This window comes from Ailuropoda melanoleuca, chromosome 9 (assembly GCF_002007445.2).
Source record: "Ailuropoda melanoleuca isolate Jingjing chromosome 9, ASM200744v2, whole genome shotgun sequence".
In the NCBI taxonomy this organism is placed as follows: domain Eukaryota; kingdom Metazoa; phylum Chordata; class Mammalia; order Carnivora; family Ursidae; genus Ailuropoda; species Ailuropoda melanoleuca.
In genome coordinates, this window is record NC_048226.1 from 70,064,077 (window position 1) to 70,085,678 (window position 21,602).

Sequence of the window (21,602 nt, forward strand, 5' to 3'; positions counted from 1 at the left end):
AAATTGGAGCCCTTGTATGTTGCTGATGGGAATGCAAACTGGGGCAGCCATTGTGGAAAACAGTCCAGCAGTTCCTCAAAAAGTTAAACACAGGGGTGCCTGGGTGGCTCAGTCATTAAGCATCTGCCTTTGGCTCAGGTCATGATCCCAGGGTCCTGGGATCGACTCTGCATCAGGCTCTCTGCTCAGCGGGGAGCCTGCTTCTCCCTCTACCCCTCCCCCCTGCTTGTGATCTCTCTCTCTCTGTCAAATAAATAAATAAAATCTTTTTAAAAAAAAGTTAAACATAGAGTTACCATATAATCTAGCAATGCCACTCGTAGGCTTATGTCCTAGAGAATTAAATGCAGGTGTTCAAACAAAAACTTGTACACAGATGTTCATAACACTATTCACAATAACCAAAAGGTAGAAACAACCCAGAAGTCCATCAACTGATGAATGGATAAACACATTGTGATATAACCATACAATTGAATATTATTCAGTCACAAAAAGGGATGAAGTACTGATACATGCTATTACATGGGCAAACATTATAGGCTCAAGAAGCCAGACACAGGGGCGCCTGAGTGGCTCAGTTGGTCGAGCATCCAACACAGGTTGGTTTCGGCGCAGGTCGTGATCTAGGGGTCGTGAGATCAAGCCCCAGCTCCGCTCCTCACTCAGCCAAGAGTCTGCTTGGGATTCTCTCAATATGCTCCCCCCTTCTCTCTCTCTCTCAAATAAATAATTTTTTTAAGCCAGACACAAAAGGCCAAAAGTTATACAATTCCATTTACGTAAAATATCCAGATTAGGCAAATCCATAGAGACAGAAAGTAACTCAATGGTTGCCAGCAGCTGGGAGGAGAAGGTAATAAAGAGTGACTACCTATGGATGGGGGGGTTCCCTTTGGGAGTGATGGAAATGTTCTGGAACTAGACAGTAGTGATGGTTGTAGAACATTGTGAATATATCAAATGCTACTGAATCATACACTTTAAAATGGTTAAGATGGTAAATTTTATGTTATGTGTATTTTACCACAATAAACAAAAATGAAGGAAGGAAGGAATCAGCCACTGCCACAGCCTCTCTGGGGCGCCAGTGCTGGGCCCCTGAGAGGCAGACTACTAAATCCTGGCCTAACCCTCACAGAATATTCAGGCCAGAAGGGCAGCAAGGAGACAGATGATTTCAATGCAGAGGGAATGCAAATGACCCAGGTGGAGAAAGGGTTTCCAGAAACAATGAGCAGCTTGCATGGAGGCAAGGGTGGGAAACAGCTTGGTGGTTTGGAAAACAGCTGATAGTTTGGGTTGCCTGGAGAGCAGGAGAGAGGAAAAGGTTTCCGGCAGTGGTGGTCAAGCCAGATTACAGAAGAGCTCACACACCTGAGTGAGGAGCTCAGAGGTTACCCCCAAGGCAGTAGGGAGTCACTGAGGAATTTTAAGAAGGGGAGTTATAGAATCAGATTTGCAGTTTGCATGTCCTTGAACCTAAGGATGTTCCATAAGTCCCCCAAAGCAGCTGTGGTGCAATAACCCCTTCACACCCCTTGGACCCTGTTCATTCTTCACTCACACATATATTAAGGGGCTTTCTCATAGGTCAGATGCCCTGCAAACAGAGACTCTGAGGTAGTGGTTTGTATGTGGTCTACTGAGGGCAAGGGCAGAGTAACACCTATAGGGGAGTAAAGGAAGCAAGACTGGGTAGAGGCAGAACTGGGGTGCATTTGCAACAGACACCTTAGTCCACCCCACAGAAAGCTCTGAAGCTGGGATGTCCTAAGGAAGACAAGGGGGCAGGTCTTTGCACCTCTCATCCACCTGTCATTGGATGCAGCCTGTGCTCCAGGAGGGGGCACAGCCTTGAATGGAACAGCTCCCCTCAACCAGGGGCACTTCCTGGGGAAGGACTGGGGGCAGGGTGCCTGGGTTCTGAAAGATGATCTGGGCAGTGCCCCATGACATCCACTGCCAGCCTCCTGGGCTCCAAGTTCTTTGCAGTCTGCCTGCCCTCAGCAGAGTTTCACTCAAGTGTTTCAGGACATCACCTAGAACTCAGTTCCTATCTTTCCCCCTCCTCACGCCTCCCCTGTCATCACCAGCTGCTACCACCGGAGCTGCTGAATTCCTCCACTACCACACCACCTGGCTGCCTGCATAGGAACAGAGCTACATGGTCTTTTCTGGCAAAATGGGGGACGAGGTCCCCTCCCCCCCCCCGTGACACACTCCCCTAGAGGAGCCCTCAAGAACTCCTGTGCCTCAGTTTACAGGGTTAGCTCTTTATTTGGCCCTTGCTGGGCTAGGGAGTAAAAGCATGGGAAGCTACCGTTCCCAGCCCTGGCTGCCCAGTAGCATCCCCTGGGAAACTAAAAAAAAAAAGAAAAGAAAAAAGAAAACCAGTGCCTGAGCTCCACCCCAGACCAATGGAATCAGAAACTCAGAGGGTGGGGCCCAGGCACTGGGAGTGCTTTTTCAGTCTCCCCTGGTGATTCTAATATGCTGCCAGAGCTGAGAACCACTGACCTCGATTTTTATTTACAAAGATCAGTCAGGGAGTATGCAGGACAGAGATGATTCAGGGGAGAGAAGGGAGGGCCTGACCTGGGCTGAAGGTGATGGGAATGGAAAGGAGAGGCTAGAGATCCCAGGAGTAGAGCAGGCTTAAGGCCCAGCAGGGGAAAGTTGGAGGAATCACCTGAGGAGCCAGGAAATGCTGGTACCTGGGCCCCGCCCCCAGGGCTCCTGATTTGATTGGTCCAGGTTGCTGAAGGCGGCACCGGTGGGGGGGGGGTGTGGGTGTCAAAGCCGCCCAGGTGATTCTAATGGCAGGCCAAGTTGACAGCCAGAGCTCCGGGCCAAGCCACAGCCTCTTGCCTTGGGAGCCCCACCAAGCAGGTGTCCAAGATGTCCGGGTGCCACCACCCATTGTTGACAGCCAGCCATGCTTCTCGCCGTCTGGACCCTGGACTGAGGTCTTGAGCAACACCAGTTTCTATCCACTCTAAACTCTCACCCTGCCGCGCCCAGCCTGGCTCCCCGGAGAATGTTTGAGTGGGGCTGCTCTGCAGGACGAGGAACTGGACAGCTGTTTCGGACGCTTGTTCCCCGGGGGGAAACATGCTGGGCAGTCTGCCCTGCCCACCAAATGCACTGGCCTGTGGTTTATCCAGTTTAGTATTTTCTTATATAGGTGATTTGTTTTTCCCAGAAAGAAAACAGCTCTTTTTCTTAAGACAAATATAATACCTGATTGTTGTAAAAGAAAATGTTTTTTCCAGAATATGAAGTAGAAAGTGAAAATCACCCTGAATTCCAACACCTGGAGGTGCCCCTGTGGAGAAAGAGCAAAGCCCCTAACAGCCGGAAGCTTGCCTGGCCCTCAGAGCCGAGTCTCGGTCTGCTCCTGTTGAGCATGACTGGCTTCAGAGACTATCAGCCAAGCTACTGGATTGTGAAGGTCAAGACAAAAACAAGACCATTCTGCAATCACGTCTGAACGAGACAAAAACAAGAGCATTGTACAAACCACAAAAATAACCAAACATCCCCCTATCCTGGCTAATGGATGACTGCTGTTTTTGTTTTCACCAATTATAGCCTAGTTCCATTTCTTTCTTCATTCTTATCGCTCCATTGACAAGAATTAAGATATCTAATCATAAAACTACCCCTCTTCTCAGCAGCATCCAATCCTGAGCAAAGCCCTGCTTGCTTGAACCGTCTCCCCAAAGCACAAACCGGATTCTAATTCGCTCTTAGCATCCTCGTACTGAGATAACCTGGTGTTGCCCACGCTGCACACTCTCCCTTACTGCAACCAGCAGATAAACCCGACCACACACTATTCCCGGTGGCCTTCAGCTAAAGAGCATGGCAATTGTCGATTTTGGAATATATCCTTCCAGATATCATTTTCCTATGCATATAGATACAGCTTTATTTTAACCATGAGAAGACACTATAATTCTAATTTGCACTTATCTTTTGTTAAATTAACAATATCTTCAGAAAATCATCATCTTAAACAGCTGCATCTGTATGGATGTTTTAGACTCGCTAATACCACTCTAATTGCGTGATGCTGTGTCTCTGTAGGCCTATTGAGAGTAAGCTTTTATACTTTTTTTTAAAGGTTTTATTCACTTATTTGAGAGAGAAAGAGAGCAAAAGCCAGGGGGAGGGGCAGGGGGAGAGGAAGAAGCAGACTCCTCACTGAGCAGGGAGCCCAACGCACAACCCACTCATGGCTCAATCCCAGGATCCCGGGATTGTGACCTGAGCCAAAAGCAAACGCCTAACTGACTGAGCCACCCAGATGCCACTCATATGTTTTTTTGATATCAGCCATGGGCTGCTGGCTCTCTCCAAAAATCCTGAGAGGGATCATCTCTTCTCCAGGCTTTGGTATGGGGAACCCACAGGTGAGGGAGAAGTTGGGACAACTAGTCTCCATGGGGCAGAGCACAGGTCCTCCCAGGTGAGGCAGGAAAGGTGGCCCCAGAAGCAGAGCCAAGCTTCAGAGCTGGCCCCCAAAGGAGGTTTTCGCTCCCTACCCCACTCCAAGTGTCTCCCACCCAAAGATCAGGGACATGGAACACATTTGACCCTCAGCTTTCAGATCATCTGCTTTAGAAGGGAATCCACTTGGGATAATTCAGCTTAGAAATCATTTTGGTAGATTTATGTTTCAGAAGAAGTTTCTCCAGGGCAGTGAAGCCAACAAAATTCTGAAACAGCAAGGTCAGTTCAGCTCTGAACTAACTTAAGACAAGTCCATTAAACCAACGCCAGGAAATGGGCCTTGTTCTAGCTCAATGCTTCTCTAGCTTTTCTGTGCCCTCCAATCACTTGGAGATGCTTACAACCAAACCTTGATTCCACAGGTCTGGGGCCGGGACTGAGAGTCTGCCTTTCTAATGAGAGCCTGGGCAATGCCAAGGCTGCCAGAATAGCCAGGTCCCCACTGTCTGGCTGGGACTGAGCCCAAAAAGTCTGGTAAATCCATCCTCATTGCTTACCAACATGCAGGCGGAATGTGATATCACCAAGGGACGTATTAGACCTCTCTTCCCACCTCTGAGAAGTCTTCACATCCCTCCGAGGGATGAAGCCACAGCCGGGTATATGTCCTGCTCTATGGCAGCTAAAACACGAGTTTTGATACCACGTCCTACTCACGTGCAGCTACACTTGGGTAATGACCGGGTGGCATGGACAGGATTGGCTCCCAACCTTCCCACGTCAGACTTAACTGGGAGCTTAAACAGACCTGCTTCCAAAGAGCCTGCTTTCAAAAGAGGAATGACCCTGAGGCCCAGGAACCCCTAAACTGGTGCCCTCTGCCCATCTCTACGATTATGCCCATATAAAAGTTCATCAGTCCCTGGGGCGTCTGTCTGGCTCAGTCAGAAGAGCATGCAACTCTTGATCTCAGGGTTGTGAGTCCAAGCCCCACACTGGGTGTAAATAAAAACTTAAAAAAAAAAAAAAGTTCATTATCCCAAATTGAGGGTTGGAAACAAAAATAGGTTCAAGAGCTTAGCTTACTTCATGACTGACAGATTCATGAATGGTTACTAAGGGATACAGGGAACCAGCAAATTGGAGAGGTGACTCTTACCTCCTCAGGAAACCCTTTCTCTCCCTCTCCTTCTGCTGTTGGGTCCTTGCACCCATCCAGGGCTGGGCCTTCCTCCTACTCTCCAGTATGCCTTAATGCCTTCCACCCCCTCCACCACTCCCTTGGTCCCTGTTTGACACCCTCACCCTATTCAACAAGGAGTGTGGTTGTGGAGGGGCCACTGAACAATATCAGTGGATAGTGGCCATGTGTTTGGTGATCAAATTTTGCATCAAGCAGTGCTGAGTTTCCAGTTTCGTGCCCTAGAGCTGTGTGTCCAATGTGGTAGCTGTCAGCAACATGTGCCCAGCTAAATTCACATTAATCGGGCGCGCTGCGCTGGGCCTAAGATGGCGGCGCCCGTGTGCTGCCAGGGGCTCGGGTCCCGGGTGCTGTCTTGGAGCCAAGAACTGCTGTGCTCCTGGTGCACGCTGCACACATCCGCGGTCTGCGCCAAGAACCGGGCGGCCCGAGTCAGAGTGGGCAAGGGGGACAAGCTGGTGACCTACGAGGAGGCGCACGTGCCGCACTACATCGCCCACCGCAAGGGCTGGCTGTCGCGGCACACAGGTAACCTGGATGGGGAGAACCATGCGGCAGAGCCAACAGTGGAGGATGTTTTCCTTGGAAAGTTCATGCTGGGCACCTTCCCACGGTGTCCGGCCGACCAGCTGATCCTAAACCGCCGGGCTAACCAGTTGGAGATCTGTGCCCTGGTCCTGAGGCAGCTGCCTGCACACAAGTTTCACTTCCTGGTGGGCTACAGTGAGACTCTGCTGTCCCACTTCTACAAATGTCCCGGTCCGTCTGCACCTCCAGACTGTGCCCTCCAAGGTCGTGTATAAGTGCATCTAAGACAGTCACCTTTTTTGCATCAGGCTTTAGCCTGCGAAGAACAGAAACGTGTGGGAAAGGAGTGAAGTGGAAATGGAGAAATACATCCTCTCACTGTGTCAAGGATTCCTTTTTCAAAGCTGCTGTTGAATAAACAGAGCTTCCGTGTTAAAAAATAATAATAATAAAAATAAATAAATTCACATTAATCAAAATTAAATAAATTTTAAAATTCAGCTCAGTTGCACAAGCCACATTCTAGGTGCTCGAGAGCCACATGTGACTATTGGCTACTGTATTGGATGGTGCAGATATATAACGCTTTCTAGATTTTCTCATCAAAATCAAACAAGGCCGTAGGGTGCCTTTGTGTGACTTAGAAAAAGGTACCCCTTCCTCAAGACACCTCACTGACCCTTGCAGGAGCAATAGAGCAATAAATATTCAAACTACAACCATGTTGTAAATGGCACCCCCACTGTTGGGCAGTGCACAGCCTGCATCACCATATGCAGCCACCTTGATAAAAGTCCTTCGTTGATATTTTGAGTTTCACTTCTGTCTTTCCCACTTCAGACCATGTCCTGTTATCTTTTCCCTTCTGAAGGCATTTTGCAGTTGGCCTCTGTATTAGTGTCCTAGAGCTGTAGTAACAAATTACCACAAACTGGGTAGCTTAAAACAACAGAAACGTATTCTCTCACAGAAGTTCAAAGTCAGGGTGTCAGTAGGGCTTCACTATCTCCTGAGTTTTCCTTCCTGACCTCTTCCCGCTTCTGGTGGCTCCAGGCTTTCTTTGGCTTGCAGCTGCATCACTCCAGTCTCTGTCCCTGCTCCCACACAGTCTTCTTGTCTGTGTCTGTGAATTCTTCTCTTTTGCTCAAAGGGCATTTGTCACTGGACTTAGTACACCCCTGGATAATCCAAAATGCTCTCATCTCAGGATTCCTAATTACATCCACAAAGATCCTTTCTCAAAATAAGGTCATACTCACAGGTTTGGGGGATTAGGACTTGGACACACCTTCTGGGAAGTCACTAGTCAACCCACGTGAGTCCTGTTGCATGAGTGGCTTGATTACCACCTTCATTTGGTCACACTCAGCAGGCTTCTGCCTGATGAGTTTTCCTCTAAACTAGACTGGACCTAAAGTAAAAGTTCTCTCTCATGGCAGGGAGACCCATCTCCCGGGCAGGAACCAGGCCCCTTGTCCGTGCCAGCATAGCGGAGGCAGGCACTCCCTTCCACCTCAGGATCATCTGTGGGGTTCCCACACCTTCTCAAACATCCAGGGCAGGTTCATTGCCTTGGGAGCGTCTGCAGCTTTCCAGCCAACCCCCCTACCCCCATCCCCTCCACACACACCAACCTCTGAGGAGGGCTCTGCTCAGCTAGCCAACCAAGGCTTCGGGGGGACAGTGGGTTGATAAACATCGGACTGGGGATGTGGAACGAAAGGGAAAGGGAGAGAGAATATTCATAATAGTAACAATAATGATAGCTACTACATGGTGTCGGCCATGGGCCAAGACGACTTCCAGTCTTTGACGACTGTTAACACGATAATCCTCGCAACAAGCCTCAGCAGTCAATGCTCTTATCCCACATCAGAGACAAGAGATCTGAGGCAGAGAGGGATTAAGTAACGTGCCCAAGTCTGGGAAGTTTCAGAGCCAGAATTAGAACTCAGGCAGTCCGGCTCCAAAATCCACACTGCAACCAAGAGAAGACATGGTGTAGGCTGGATGTTTCTAGAAACTTGGAGGAGCTGCAAATGTGAAAGAAGAGTTGAACCTCAGGGGAAGAGGCACAAGGAGAGCTTGGAAGTCCATTTCGTGACTTTTCATTGACAGACAGTGAGCCTCTTTGAGCAGACCATGAGCAAAGAGCTGGGCTGTGTGGGCCCTGGCTGGTATTTTCACGCCCAGCCTCCAAATCCTGCTGTGTTGCCCCACCCAGCCAACATACGTGCAGAGGCAAATTAATGAATGCACGAGCAAGGTTCATGATTGGGAGAATCCCAGCTCATCCTCCTCAAGCCTCCCCCACTCTCTCCCCACCACACTATGAACTGAAAGTCTTTGCCATCTTACTGCTGTGAGGTGTTGAGGGGGAGGGATAGCGATGCAAGGTGGCAGGAGAGTCAGAGAGCACAAGAAACAGCCAAAGCCCAAAGGCGAAGACAAGGAAGGCTTGACCCCCTGTGTACAGAGAGATCCAAGAAGAGCTGAGGTGGCAGGGAGAGCACCTAGCATCCCTTGGGAGTGGGGAGGATATCATGGGGGCCTATGTCCCACAGTTTGACCAAATTCAACCAACCACACAGGCTAGAGTTATGACTTTGATCACCAGGGAGTATGGTTTTCCATCTCAGGGATTGTTAGGTAAGGCGTGCAAGGGCAGGGACAGGGGACAATTCCCTGTGTGCTGAAACCACCACAGCCTATCCCTGAGCACCCACTCGGCTCTGTGGGAGGAGGGCTGAGAGCCCAGGAGATGGAGTTCCTGGTGTGCACACAGAGAAGCACAGCTGTTTCCTTTCAGCATTATTTTCTAGTACAAATTTCAATCATAGCCAAGTGTTGGAGGTCACGGGGAAGGCAGGAAGCTGACAAGAGCACAGTAACAGAGTTGCTGGTAGATATTTTCTCCTGAGCTAGAATTTTCCTGGGCAGCAAAGTGGAACAGAATGAACCCAGGTTTTAGAGCCAGAGTGACCTGGGTAGGATTTCTGACCCCACCACTTACTAACTGTGTGACTAAGAAAAGTTCCATAACCTCTCTGCACCTGTTTTATCTTCCGTAAAAATGGGATTAAAAGCACCTCACAAGATTATCAGAGCGATGTTCTGCTCATAGGCTGTCCTTCCTTCCTTTCTCCACCCTCCAGCGAATGTTCTGGTCCAACATACAAACTGAAACTTCCCATGGCAGGCCTGCCCCTTCTCGCTCACTCTCCCACCCTGTTCACTGGGAAAGGACACAAAAGCAGCTCCCACACAGCCCTGGGAGGAAGGCCCTGAGGAGGGCCTACACTTCATCACAGCTAGCCTGGCAGGGGGGCTAGGAGGGTGGGGAGACTACGGCTCCCAGGCCTGTGAGCTCCACTGGCCTCGGAAAGAGACTGTTGGACTCTCACCCAGTGGTTTCTCCAGGGCTCCTGCGCACAGGTGTCCACACTTCCCCTTCCCAGGGTACCTTTGGGCAGTACACAAATAACTCACCCAGCTAATGCCCCGGATTGGCACTCCAACCTTGCAGGAAAGGCCTGGGGATATTCAGTGACCTCAGCCCCAGAGAATGTGGGGGAATTTAGTGCGAGGCAGGGCTGACACAGCCAGACCTGAAGGGGAGGTCAGGGCAGGCTAGGGAGTTTACAGGGTCAGCTGAGGCGTGGGGCCATGTTTCCATACCCCTGGGAATCAGGGTGACCCCTCAAGCCTGTGGGAGACAAGCCAGCCTGCTGCACTTACACATTACCCACGTTGCCACCCTGAGCCTGTCTTCTCCTCCATTGGCAGCTCCCCAGAGAAGCCTGAATTGTTTGCAGGTTGACTCCAAGGCTTCTTTCTGCAGCTGTTGGGCCCTGCCTCTTCCCTCCAGGGACACGGAGCTCCAAGAAGAGGCCCAGAGTTTTTTCCCAGGGCCCCACTGAGGCCACCCTAGAGCCAGAGGCCTGGCCTCCCTAGAGTCCCCATGACCTGGCATAGTCCTACCAGCCTCTCTTCCAGAACTCCCCCCTCTCTCTATCCCTATGAGGCCTACCCAAGGTTGCCAGATGCAGCAAGTAAAAATACACAATAAATAGTTAAATTTGAATTTCAGAGAAACAACAAATAATTTTTGCAGTATAGGTATGTACCATGCAATATTTGGAACATACTTCTCCTAACAAAATATTTGTTGTTTTATCTGGCTTTCCAATTTAATAGGTCATCTTGTATCTTATCTTGTAACCCTGGCCCCACCTCATTCTTTAAATTCTAAGAATGTCCTTCTTCTCTGCATCTTATCTGTGGGGAGACAACTGGACAGTAGGGTACGTGCAAGGCATTAGTGTTTTTCATGTTACTACAAATATTAATCTGGTTTTAAAACTCTGGAACACTACTGATGTTTGCAAACATTTCTTAAACTGAACTTTTTATTAACTATATATTTTGTAGTCACTTATTGTAGTAAAAACCTCCAGTGGATAATTTCTTCTCCTTTGCTTTTCTTCTTATTTTTGTTACCCATATGTGTTTTGGAAATGCCTTGCTAGTGTATAGGAAACCACATTACTCTTACCCTAATATCAATGCTTTTATAGGAAAATGCTCTTTTACCTTTCTGCTGGTTTTTTTTTTTTTTAGATTTATTTATTTGAGAGAGAGAGAGTAAGGGGGGGGGGGGGGCAGAGGGAGAGAGAAACCCAAGCAGACTCTACACAGACCACAGAGCCCAACACGGGGTTCGATCTCACTACCCTGAGACCACGACCTGAGCCGAGACCAAGAGTCAGATGCTTAACCCACTGTGCCAGCCAGGCACCCCTCTTCAGTTTTTTTTAAGAAAAGCCCAGCCATCATGTACCCTGTTTCCCTTTGGAAAAGGAAGCTACCAGGCAGGTCCCAGCTTTCTCGAAGGGGTGCCCACTGGTGAATGGCAAACACTCCTGGTATATGCACATTCTTGAAACTGTGCTCTGGACTTGGAGTATGTGAGACCCAAGGCCCAATCCAATTGGCCAGGGCCATAGGGGAGTCTCCCGTTGGGCATGCTTGGGGATATAAGAATGTGTCCCTTCTATTTTTGACTCCTTCTGCAAAAATGTAATCAAAATAGCAACGTTCCAATGTCCGGGATCACAGGAGTAGGGAGTGGCAAGGCCTCCTCCAGGACAGGCACAGAGGTCCCTGGTCTCAGCCTCTGGGCACGTGGCAGCTACCTGAGCCACATTCACCACATCCGAGGTGTTCCAACGCACCTCAGCTTGGAGGGTCTGACCTGGCAGCCACTAGGCCCCTCCAAGGGACAGCTCTAGGTCACTGGGGAAGAATTCTTGGAAATATGCTGGCCTTCTCTGGGCAGCACCCTGGCAGGGGAACCAGCCTTCCAGCTGCCCAGCCCCGCTAAGCCCAGAAGCGCAGAAGCCAGGCCCGTGACGCAGGCCTTCCTCAGCCACACCAGGCAGAGCCTCCTGGGTTGAACCCGCAGGGCTCCAGCTGCAGGTTCCCTCCTCCTCCCCCCTCCTGCCTCTTCCCACGCCTCCCTCCCAGGATTCCCGAGGACTTTGTCAGTGTGCCTCACGCCAACATCACACCCACACTGACTCAGAGCCTGTGAGACAATATACGTGCCACTCAGGGGTAGTTCTGTCGAACTCACAGCACGCACCTGCCTTCCCGGAGCGCAGGCTGGGGAGGCGTTTCTCCTACCTCTCATCTCCTTCCACCTATTAGGAAGCACCGTGGTTAAGCTCTCAGTTTCAGATGTAAATTGCTGGGTCCAAAGCCTGGCTTTCCCACCTTCCAGGTTCCGTCACTTAACCTCTCTGTGCCTCAGTTTCCTCATCTGCTAAAGGAGGCTAATCATGATCCCTATCTCATTAAGCTGCTTTAAGGATTAAATTGGGCAATGCATACAAGGGCTTAGAAAAATGCCTGGCACGTCGTGAATGTGTACGAAACGTTACTTACCGTCCATTATGGAGATTTGCCAGGTGTCCTCCGTAGTCATCAAGACGTGGGCCCCAGAGCGGTGAGCACACAGCGCTGGGCACTGAAGGGAAGGCGTCCGGAAGGGAAGCTGTGGTCTCCATTCTCTGTTCTTGCGGCCCCTTGAAGAAAACCTGAGAGCACCTGCGTGGTAGGTTCCTGTTGTGCTTTGTGGCCACCTTTGCATGAATCATTTGAATGCTCTACCTGTGTTTGGGGGAAATCCCGCAGTAGAGATCCATGCTCCCCGAGGCAGAAGCCAGGGCTTGATCTCCCAGCCTCCCTTGCGGTGGAGAACAGGCTCCTCCAATCACATGCATTCCCAAGAGAGGAAGCAGGAGACTTTAGGCACCTCAAGGGCAGGCGACTCTTCTCCGTACTTTCCTATGCTTTTCTGTAGAGGGGGTTATAAACTGAATTCTGTCCCCCCACAGAGATACGCTAGAATCCTAACCCTCAGTACCTCAGATTGTGACCGTTTTCGGAGACGGAATCTTTTCAGAGAGAATCAAGTTAATGAGGTCATGAGGGTGCGCTCTAATCCGATATGACTGACGTCCTTACGAAAAGGGGGGAATTTGGACCCAGAAACACTCACACAGGAAGAACGCCGTGTGAAGATAAAGGCAGAGCCGGTGCCGCTTCTACAAGCCAAGGATGGAGGAAGACTGCCCAGCCAGCAGCCGCGGAGCGGTACGGAAGCCGCCAGGAGGAACCACCCTGCCGAGACCTCGATCTCCGATTTCTAGCTTCCAGAACTGTGGGAAAATACGTTTCTGTTGTTTAAGCCCCCAGTTTGTGGTACTTCTGACGGCAGCCCTAGAAAATGTGTACAGAGGGGACGTTCCAGCGCTTCCGTGTCAAAGGGAAACTCCCGCGAACAGGCAATTTCATCCACTTTATTTACTAACATAGATGGTGCCAAAGAATTCTATGTGCAATAAATGAGTGTCTTCTTCATAGTTCACAGCACAGGACATACAGGATGGAGAAAGGTCCTACATTCATAGATTGCGCTCTTATCCATCACCATCCAGCTCAGCTGTGGTCGGGGAGGGAGCACAGCTGCAAGGCGACTGCAGAGCCCCCCCCCCCCCCCCCCCATTCAACCGGGTCTCAGGGCCCGTGTGGGCAGGAGGGTCTGCCGGGTGGCCGCATGGCCTTGGGGCTTTCAGGACTGGACTGATCACTGAAGAGACCTTAGAAATCCTACTTTGAACTCTTTCATTTTAAAACCCACGAGGCCCATAGAGGCTATAGGTGACTTCTTGACCCATCCCTTTCCATGGCATGGCACAGCCACCCAGGTAAACCTCAACCTCAGCTAAAACATACATCAGCATGGACCCTTCCAATATGTCTTCCATGCGATTTTGCTTACCCCAAAGTTTCCTTCCTTCCTTTCTTCTTTCCTCTCTTCTCTTCCCTTTTCTTTCCTTTTTTCATGCATAGCAGGGTCATAATGAGAAGGAACTCAGTGGCAGGGAGAGACTCCGAGTTCTGAAGAAAAATGATGATTATGCCTGCAGCCAGTACAGTGGCTCTTGTTGCACATTTCCTAGCCTGATTTCTTCTGATTTCTTTGGACCTAGGCTAATTCCTCTGTGACAGTGGCTTGGGGATGGGGGCAAAGATCTGCACAGCATAGTTGACTACTCTAAGTATGACTGGGGACCTTCTCTCATTTGTACTGAGCATATGAGAAAATGCATATATGTGAATGAGAAATAGTGGTGGGGTAGGGGGAGGTCGGCCTAGGAAGGCCTTTTCCCAGAGGGAGAAGAGGCAACTGCCCCGTGTTCTGTGACGTTAGGCTGCCTGCCCAAGCCTCTCTCCATCTTCACTTGCAGACCAGATCATGATGAGGACTAAAGTCACCCAGATGGATCACCAGAAGTCCAAGGGCTCTGCCCATTGGGGTTCATCAGCCTGCAGGCCACACCCAGGCCTGTCTGGGAATGGGCCTCCCTGATTGCGTAGGGGCTGGGCGTGTCCCTGACAGAGAGCCCTTTGTGCCTGGAAGAGGATTGGCCCTGGTTTGTTCTGGCAGTCTTCCAGGCTCTGCCCACCTGCAGCCACCCTGCCCCACCCCGGAGCTCCCCACCTTTCCTCTCCAGCTGGGCCTCCCTTCCTCACCGAGTGCAGCCACCACCTAACTGACGGCAGAATACTTGGGAGGAGGCCTGGGCTTTACTAGCAGCATGACCCTGGGAGCCCCTGGCTAAAGGCCAGGGTGACTCCAAGGACTGCTGCCCTCATGCTGGAGAAGGGTGACAGAGCAGGGGCTGCTGACAGGCCCACCCTGGGGAACCAGGGACAAGAAATAGCCAGCCTTTGGGCTGGAGGAGAAAACTCTGAGGCAGAAAAGCCCTTCCCGTTCGACCTGCCTGGACAGGGGTGAGAAACAGCATCATCTGGTTTGCTGCTAGAGAGACACCATCACTGAAGGTCCACAATTACAATGGCAACTGTTCATGTTCCTTTAAAAATTAAATTAAAAAAAAAAAACCCAAGAGAAATCTCATGCTTGTCAGAGCCTTCCTCCCCCGCTGTCGGCTCCCATTATGAATCCGTGGCATCTTCTTCGGAGAGTTAATTACATGTTGTGTGAAAGATACAGGGCTTCCTTTTACATTTTTTTTTCTCCTTGATGGGTCCTAACCCTTTCGGCTGCCTGCCTCTGCCTCCTCCCTGTGCTGCAGGAAAGAAGGGCACGCAGGGAGAAGGAGCAGCCTGCCCTGCAGCCTTCTGAGCCCGGCTCTCAGCTGCTGAACACTCAGGGACAGCCCTACCCATCCTGCTGTCACGCTCCCCTGTGGGCAGATCCTGAGTGCCCGAGATTAAGACCTAGCGCAGATGAAGGCGTTATTTTGGGGCCCAGCACTCAGCCCCTCCACAGTCCATCTCCTTTTGCCCTCCTCCCTCCACCAACAGAAGCACTGAGGGGAGGGCAGCGTGAGGATGGCATCTGAAGCCATTAGAGTGAAGGAACAGGACCCCTTCCAGGAGGTTTAATATAGAGTTTCTCACAGTTGCTATTCTTGGTTCTTTTTTCTGATTGCTCCCACCTGTAGCCATGTAGTTCATTCTTGAGATGGCTCATCTTTTCTCTTAAGAGGCAATGACCAACTCCGGAAGCAACAAGTGTGGACTAATACCTTGAATTATTGCCTCTTTGAGGTGTTGAATTTTACCTCCCGATGAGAAGGCTAATGGCACCGCTGTGGGGCCCTCTCGAGCATGCTACGACTCCCCTGGTCTTGACAAGTCACGGCACCCCAGGGCTGAAGGGCCCCCTTGGCCAAACCCTGCCCCAAGCCAAGACACACCTTAAAGTGGAGAACTTTCTACCATCCTCCAATATCGCTCCAGTAAATCAGCAATAAAGGAAGCCTCAAGGTTGTGAGTTAAAAGTAATCAGGTCTATAATTGTGATTCTCAACTAACTGCACACAGATCAACCGCTTTTTAATGGGGCAAACCTTTCATTGTGGGCTGCCATCCTCCTGCAACTATACCCTTCCTAATTCCAAATTAGGGCAGAGTCTGGGAATGTTAATTCATTTTAATTATTAGCCTAGCATAATTTAAGAAACACAATCTGCTGCTACTGGATTCCAAAATAAAATACAAATGTGAATTTTTCTTTCTTTTGAATATCGTGTTTTACAGCTTCCTGTCTTAGGGACAACCAAGAGTGGACTCTAGAAAAATAAATAAATAAATAAATAACCCCTCTGTTTGTTTGGCTTGATTCTTCAAAGCACAGTGTAGGCCAAGAGGCCATAACTGACTGGTGTGACAAACCACACTGGATTACTGATGAGCGGGTTGTCTACAGCCTCTAAGGTGGGGCGGATTCAGCTCAAATGTGCAGAGCCTGGGAGAATGCCAATTCCTGGGCCTTGCGCCCAGAGTTCCTGATTTAGTAGGTCTGGGGTGGGGCCTAGAATTCTGCATTTTTAAATAAAAAGCATGGTAATTCTGATGCAAGTAGCCACCCAACTACATGTTGAAAAATTCCAGAGGGGTTATGGCTGTGGCTTATAAGCGTAGAAATCAGCTGGATACTCAGCAGCTGCTGCTCTTCTCCCAGCCACAACTTTCCTGGAATGTATATTCCAGGAAACTATTTAGATACCTATTTTTTAATTAACATATTTTTTTTTCTCTTTGGTTATAAAGCTATTGCAGAAGGGCGCCTGGGTGGCTCAGTCAGTTAAGTATCTGCCTTCGTTTCAGGTCATGATCCTGGGGTCCTGGGATCCCAAGCCCTGTGTCAGGCTCCCTGCTTGGCGGGGAGTCTGCTACTCCTTCTGCTTCTTGCTCATGCTCTCTCTCTCTCAAATAAATAAAATTTCAAATAAATAAATAAATAAAGCTGTTGCAGAGAACTTATATAATGCCATAAAAAAACAGTAACAGTCAATCATAATCTCTCCATAGGGGTGGGACTATTAACATTACGTTGTGTTTTTCTTCTCTGTATATTTTTTATAAAGCTGACAACATACTGAATATATCATGTTATTTCACTTCCCCCATGTTACTATTTCTTTTCTGAATATATCATTTCTAAGGCTATATAATATCCCCCTCGTGTGGATGTGACTTAATAGCCATCCCTTAGTGTTAGATGTTGAAGTTGTTCCCAATAATTAATTATTACAAACAATATTGAGTTGGATATCTCTATGCCTAAAGCTTTATCAACATTTTTGCTGACTTCGATAGCTGGATTCCTAGAAGCAGATTACTGGATTAAAGGATATGAATGTTTTTAAGGCTTCTGATAAAGAGACTGCCAACTTGCTGTTCCAATTTGCCCCCTCGCCAGCATATAGTAGAATGTCCCTGGGTTGACCACCCCCCTGGCCTGTGTTACAGCCTGATGGCAAAGATATCACTCTTACCATATGTCAGGGTTGAATTATTTTCCCTAAAAAACATATTGTGGAGTCCTAACCCCCAGTACCTGTGACCTTATTTGAAAACAGTCTTTGCAGGTGTAATCAAGTTAAGAGGAGGTAATTAGGGTGGGCCTTTGTCCAATATGATGGATGACCTTATTAAGAGGAGAATGCCACGTGAAGACACAGACACACAGGGAGAACGTCATGCGCTCATGGAGGCAGAGATCGGAGTGACGTGGCTGCATGCCAAGGAAGTCCACCTGAAGCTAGGAAGCGACAAGGAAGGCTCCTACCCAGAGTCTCAGAGGCAGCATGACCCTGCTGACATCTTGATTTCAGATCTCTAGCCTCCAGAACTCAGAGCAAATAAATTTCTGTGGTGCTTGGTTATGCATTCCTAGGAAATGAATATACATACATTCCCTGGATTGGTGTCAGCTGGGCCAGAAATGGCTGAAGTGCAAAGGACAGTTCTTGCTTCCTTTCCAAAGAGTGTCCAGGGCAGCGAGTTAATCTGTCCTTCCTGGGAGCATTTTCTGCCCCTATGCACAGAAGCATGAGTCTGGGGCCCAGCATGGGACTCTAGGGCTTATCATCCATCAGAGCATCTGTTAGGGGATCTGGTTTACCATTTTCCCTCAGTCACATCTCACAAGGTAGAGGGACACCAAAAACAAACTTTGCATTTTTCTTCAAATTCTTGGATTTGACTCAATGGAGTATTTATTAGGCTCTTTCAACACCTCCTGGATTAAAACCTTGCTCAGCAGCTCAGACATGCCTAGTGTCTGGGCAAAGGTCATCTTTGTCACTAATAGGCCTCAGACTGATTCATCATCAGGTTTCTCTCAGACCCTTAACCCACGATTGGTTGGTGGATTGTACTCCTATTACATTCTTTACTTCTCCTAGAAATATGTTGGTCTTTTCTCCAGGGGCTTCTGAAAAAGAGCCCATTGCTCTCTCAAGTTGACCTTCTTGACCCGGGACAGAACCTAGACCTAAAGAATCCCAAATGGAGAAAACTATACACAGGAAGAAAATTATATCAGGAAGTTTTTACCCCTACAGTTAGAAAGTCTAAAACGGGTGCCAGGGTGGCTCAGTCGTTGGGCGTCTGCCTTCGGCTCAGGGCGTGATCCCAAGGTCCTGGGATCGAGCCCCACATCGGGTTCACTGCTCCGCTNGCTTCTCCCTCTCCCACTCCCCCTGCTTGTGTTCCCTCTCTCGCTGGCTGTCTCTCTCTCTGTCAAATGAATAAATAAAATCTTTAAAAAAAAAAAAAGGTCTAAAACACTTGAAGCTACTCTTCATTGAGTACCCTTTACTGAGTGTGTCTTATTCTTCTGGTCTTCACACGGGCCCTAAGACATAGCTGGAATGATCCCTATTTTACAGGTAAGTAAAACCAAGGCTCAGGCAGACTAGCAGGTGGTCCAAGGTAGCAAAGCTCACACATGGCAGAGCCAGAGGTAGAGCCAAGATTTTCTAACAGTGTCCTGGGCTCTCTGCTCTATTACGTGGCCAAGGATGGCATAGAGGAGATTCGCTTCTCTGTGGAGTGATAAATGCTACTAGCGGATGACAGATGTTTTGAGGAGTTAGGCCAAACTTTAGGAGACAGATATTCCTAATTTAGCTCAGTTTTCTGGTATCTGCAGTAATATAGAATTTTGTTACATGACCCCTGAAAATAGTCAAATCTCTGCTAATTCATCCCTTGATCTTATATCTCACTTTCAACATCTTTCCCCCAAAAGTTGCCCAAAAGAAACAAAAACAAAAACAAAAGTAAGCCTTGTAAATGCATATGAGGAATCTTACATTTAATGGTCTTTGAAAAAGTTTTGTGAAGAGACACAGACGCTCAAAGGGGGGAAAAAAAGAGAGAGACGGCCCCTAATATTTTTTGTATGAACGTATTTACACAGAACATGATAGCTTTAATGAAGTCCATCTGTATTCTTGAGTATGGATGTACACACAACGGGCTAGCTTTAGTGAGTTACACTTAAATTCCATTGACCCTCTGCCCTTGTTCCAATTGCTAAGGGAAGGAGCAAAGACTTTCTGCTGAATGGCCGCTGGAATCAGTGAGGATGATGAACCAGGGACCCAAAAGCTGGGCTAAACCATCAAGCAAAGAACAGGCTGGGTCAAAACCCGAGATGAGGCTCTCATGGAAGCAGACACAGCAAGCAGGAAGCCCGGTCAGACACAAAGGAAGCCTATGAGGCCAAGCATGGGGCAGAGGAGGGCAGAGCTGACAAATAATTCATTTCCTCAGGACCTCCACCAAGGGGGAGCTGCAAAGATGAAACTGAGCCTCCTAGTGGGCCTCCGGGTGGAGAGGGAAGTTGGGCTCAGCAAAACCTCTGAGGCCAAACAAAGCAAGGGAAGAGTTACCTGGATGCATGGGCCAAGTGCACTCAGACGATGGGGCAGGAGAAAGGCGCTTCCCAGAGAAGGTGGCAACTGAACTGAGCCCAAACCAGAAACATGAGAAATCAGAATGTGAAATGGTGGAGGAGGTAACCCCTACCAAGGGAGTTCTCAGCCTGGAAAAAAAAAATGTGGAAGTTGGGGGATGGCAGCATTTGTGGCTTAAATATCCGGTCACAGTGCCCCTCCTGCACCTGGCCTTAGTTCCCAAGATAATCTCCACTGGCCCAGCCCACCAGCTTCCCCAAAGGGCAACCACACAGGGCCCAGGACCTTCCACCACTAACACTTTCCATACCAGTCCCTGGCCACTATTTCTGCCCTCTGACGTCACAGGCCTCTGCATCTTGACCCATCTCAGTAAATTACACCCCTCGATTTCCCAAGAGCTGTCATTTTTAACTCTTTTCTACAGAGGCCTCTAGCACAGAGCTTCCCAGAAGTCTGGTTCAGTGCTATTTTGAGTTGGACTGGATTGGCAGAAATGAGCCGCCCACCCGCACACTTGGGAAAAGGCTGTCCAGGGAGAAGGGGGCCAGGAGCTCCTTCCTGCTCTACGTGAGTTGGAATGAGGGTCATATGGGGCAAGAAGCCGCTCACGTGGTCCCTGTTGAGGCTGTACTGACAAACAGCTCTGGACAGATCCGGGCGGGTTTTGTTCACCCAGCTGTTGTGCTACTTCTGCCTGCAAGATGAGACATAGACACCCCCCTCCCGGGCTGGCATCACTTGTTGAGCCGTGGCTTTGGAAAGAACAGCAAGTTAAATCCCGGAAAGAGCCCGAGAATGAAATCCAGCTGGAGGCCCACCAAGGACAGTTGTGTCTTGCTCATCCTGGTGGCCACAGCCCCCCTCCGGCACCTGGCCTTAGCTCCCAGGATAACTCCCACTGATGCCGCCCACCAGCTTCCCAGAAGGACCACCACACAGGGCCCAGGATGGTGGGGTGAAGTGGGATGGAGTGGGAGTGGAAGAAATCCAAGCGCCTGCAGGGGTCTGCAGCCTTTCTGTCCTCCTGGCTCCTCTGCCTTCCTTCCTGTCTGTCATGGGCTGGGAACCTATCTGGGCTAGAGCAGCTTCTGGGTGCCTGGTAGGCTGCAGGTGGGTGCTTTTAAAGGGTGATTTTGTCCTCCCTGAGCATCCCAGAACCACGGGATGCAGCCCCTCAAAGTGGTTACTGAAAACGGCCTCAGTGGCAGACCATCGCACCCGGAGCCCCTCCAGCCTTGTTACCCTGAAGAAGAAGCCCATACTCCCCCACGGGTCTCATTACTGCCTGCAAGTAGCCCATCTCCTGTCTTCAGGGGACTGTGGCCTAAGTCCTCAGGTAGTAATAAACTCACCTTTGCAAGGAGTCCAGTTCTGTCCTTCACATGTTCTTACAATTCTTCTTTCCTCTTTTTATACAGCTTCCTTCCATCTTCCTACCACCAACCACCCCCTTCACTAAACCGCCACCCACCCTCTGTTTACTGAGGTTCTGTAAACCCTGGGACATACATCCTCTTTGAAGGGTATGAGGTCGGGGTAGTCTCCAGCTTCCACCCCATCCCACCACGGTCAGGGAAGGAAGTTAGGTTAGGCAAGTGCATTTCTTCAGGCTCGGCCAGAGCTGCCCCCATCGAAGGGAACTGGACCTCCTACTCCAGACACATTTGTTCCCTGGTGCCCTGGGGTCGAGGGTGTCCACCCCGAGTTCTCTTCCTCCCCAGGGAACTTGGCCTGCAGCGGTTCCCAGCAAGCCCCCCTTCCCCGAGCCACTCAGGGCGGGGCCAGCCACCCACCCAGCGCCGGCTTCAGCACGTGGCTCTGGGGCGGCAGGTTTCCTCCCCGCCCCGGCAGCACCGCAGGGTGGTTTTCACCCTCTTTCGCCCCTACCCCCCGTGACTTCTTGTAAAAAGCTGCGCCCGTCCCCACCCACCTCCGCCCTCCCGCGGCTGCCAGACCGGGGCCGGCCCCCCTCCGCCTCTCCCGGAGGCAGCGCTTTCTCCGCCCCTGGCAGCGGGCTCCGCTTCGGAAACTGTTGACTCAGAGGGTGGCGGGGCGGCCAGCGTCTGATGTCAGCCTGGAGCGGGGCCAGGGGAGAGGGGGCGGGG

At 49.9% G+C, this 21,602-nt stretch overlaps 2 protein-coding genes across 5 annotated transcripts in view; one reads left to right on the forward strand and one right to left on the reverse strand.

Moving 5' to 3' along the window:
* The window catches only part of LOC117803782, a 103,234-nt gene extending 81,832 nt beyond the window's left edge, over positions 1-21,402 (reverse strand). For 3 of the 4 annotated variants that reach the window (XR_004627866.1, XR_004627868.1, XR_004627867.1), the window contains exons 1-4: positions 19,471-21,402; positions 13,533-13,651; positions 12,750-12,909; positions 12,134-12,358 (exon numbers count right to left, since the gene is read on the reverse strand). Coding sequence is in view for 1 of the 4 variants with exons in the window: in XM_034668406.1 (XP_034524297.1) it covers positions 12,134-12,295; positions 12,750-12,909; positions 19,471-19,852 (704 nt within the window). In the remaining 3 variants the exon portion in view is untranslated. The remainder of the gene's footprint in view (positions 1-12,133; positions 12,359-12,749; positions 12,910-13,532; positions 13,652-19,470) is intronic. The other variant, XM_034668406.1, reaches the window with a different exon arrangement.
* On the forward strand, positions 5,828-6,462 carry LOC100468427 (28S ribosomal protein S24, mitochondrial-like). Its single transcript, XM_034668409.1, has one exon. It carries the CDS (start codon positions 5,968-5,970, stop codon positions 6,460-6,462), a length of 495 nt encoding a protein of 164 aa, XP_034524300.1. The 5' UTR covers positions 5,828-5,967.
* Positions 21,403-21,602: the final 200 nt, after the last annotated feature.

Coding starts and splice junctions, on each gene's coding strand:
- LOC100468427 (XM_034668409.1), top strand. CDS start 5,968: ATGGCGGCGCCCGTGTGCTGCCAGGGGCTCGGGTCCCGGGTGCTGTCT.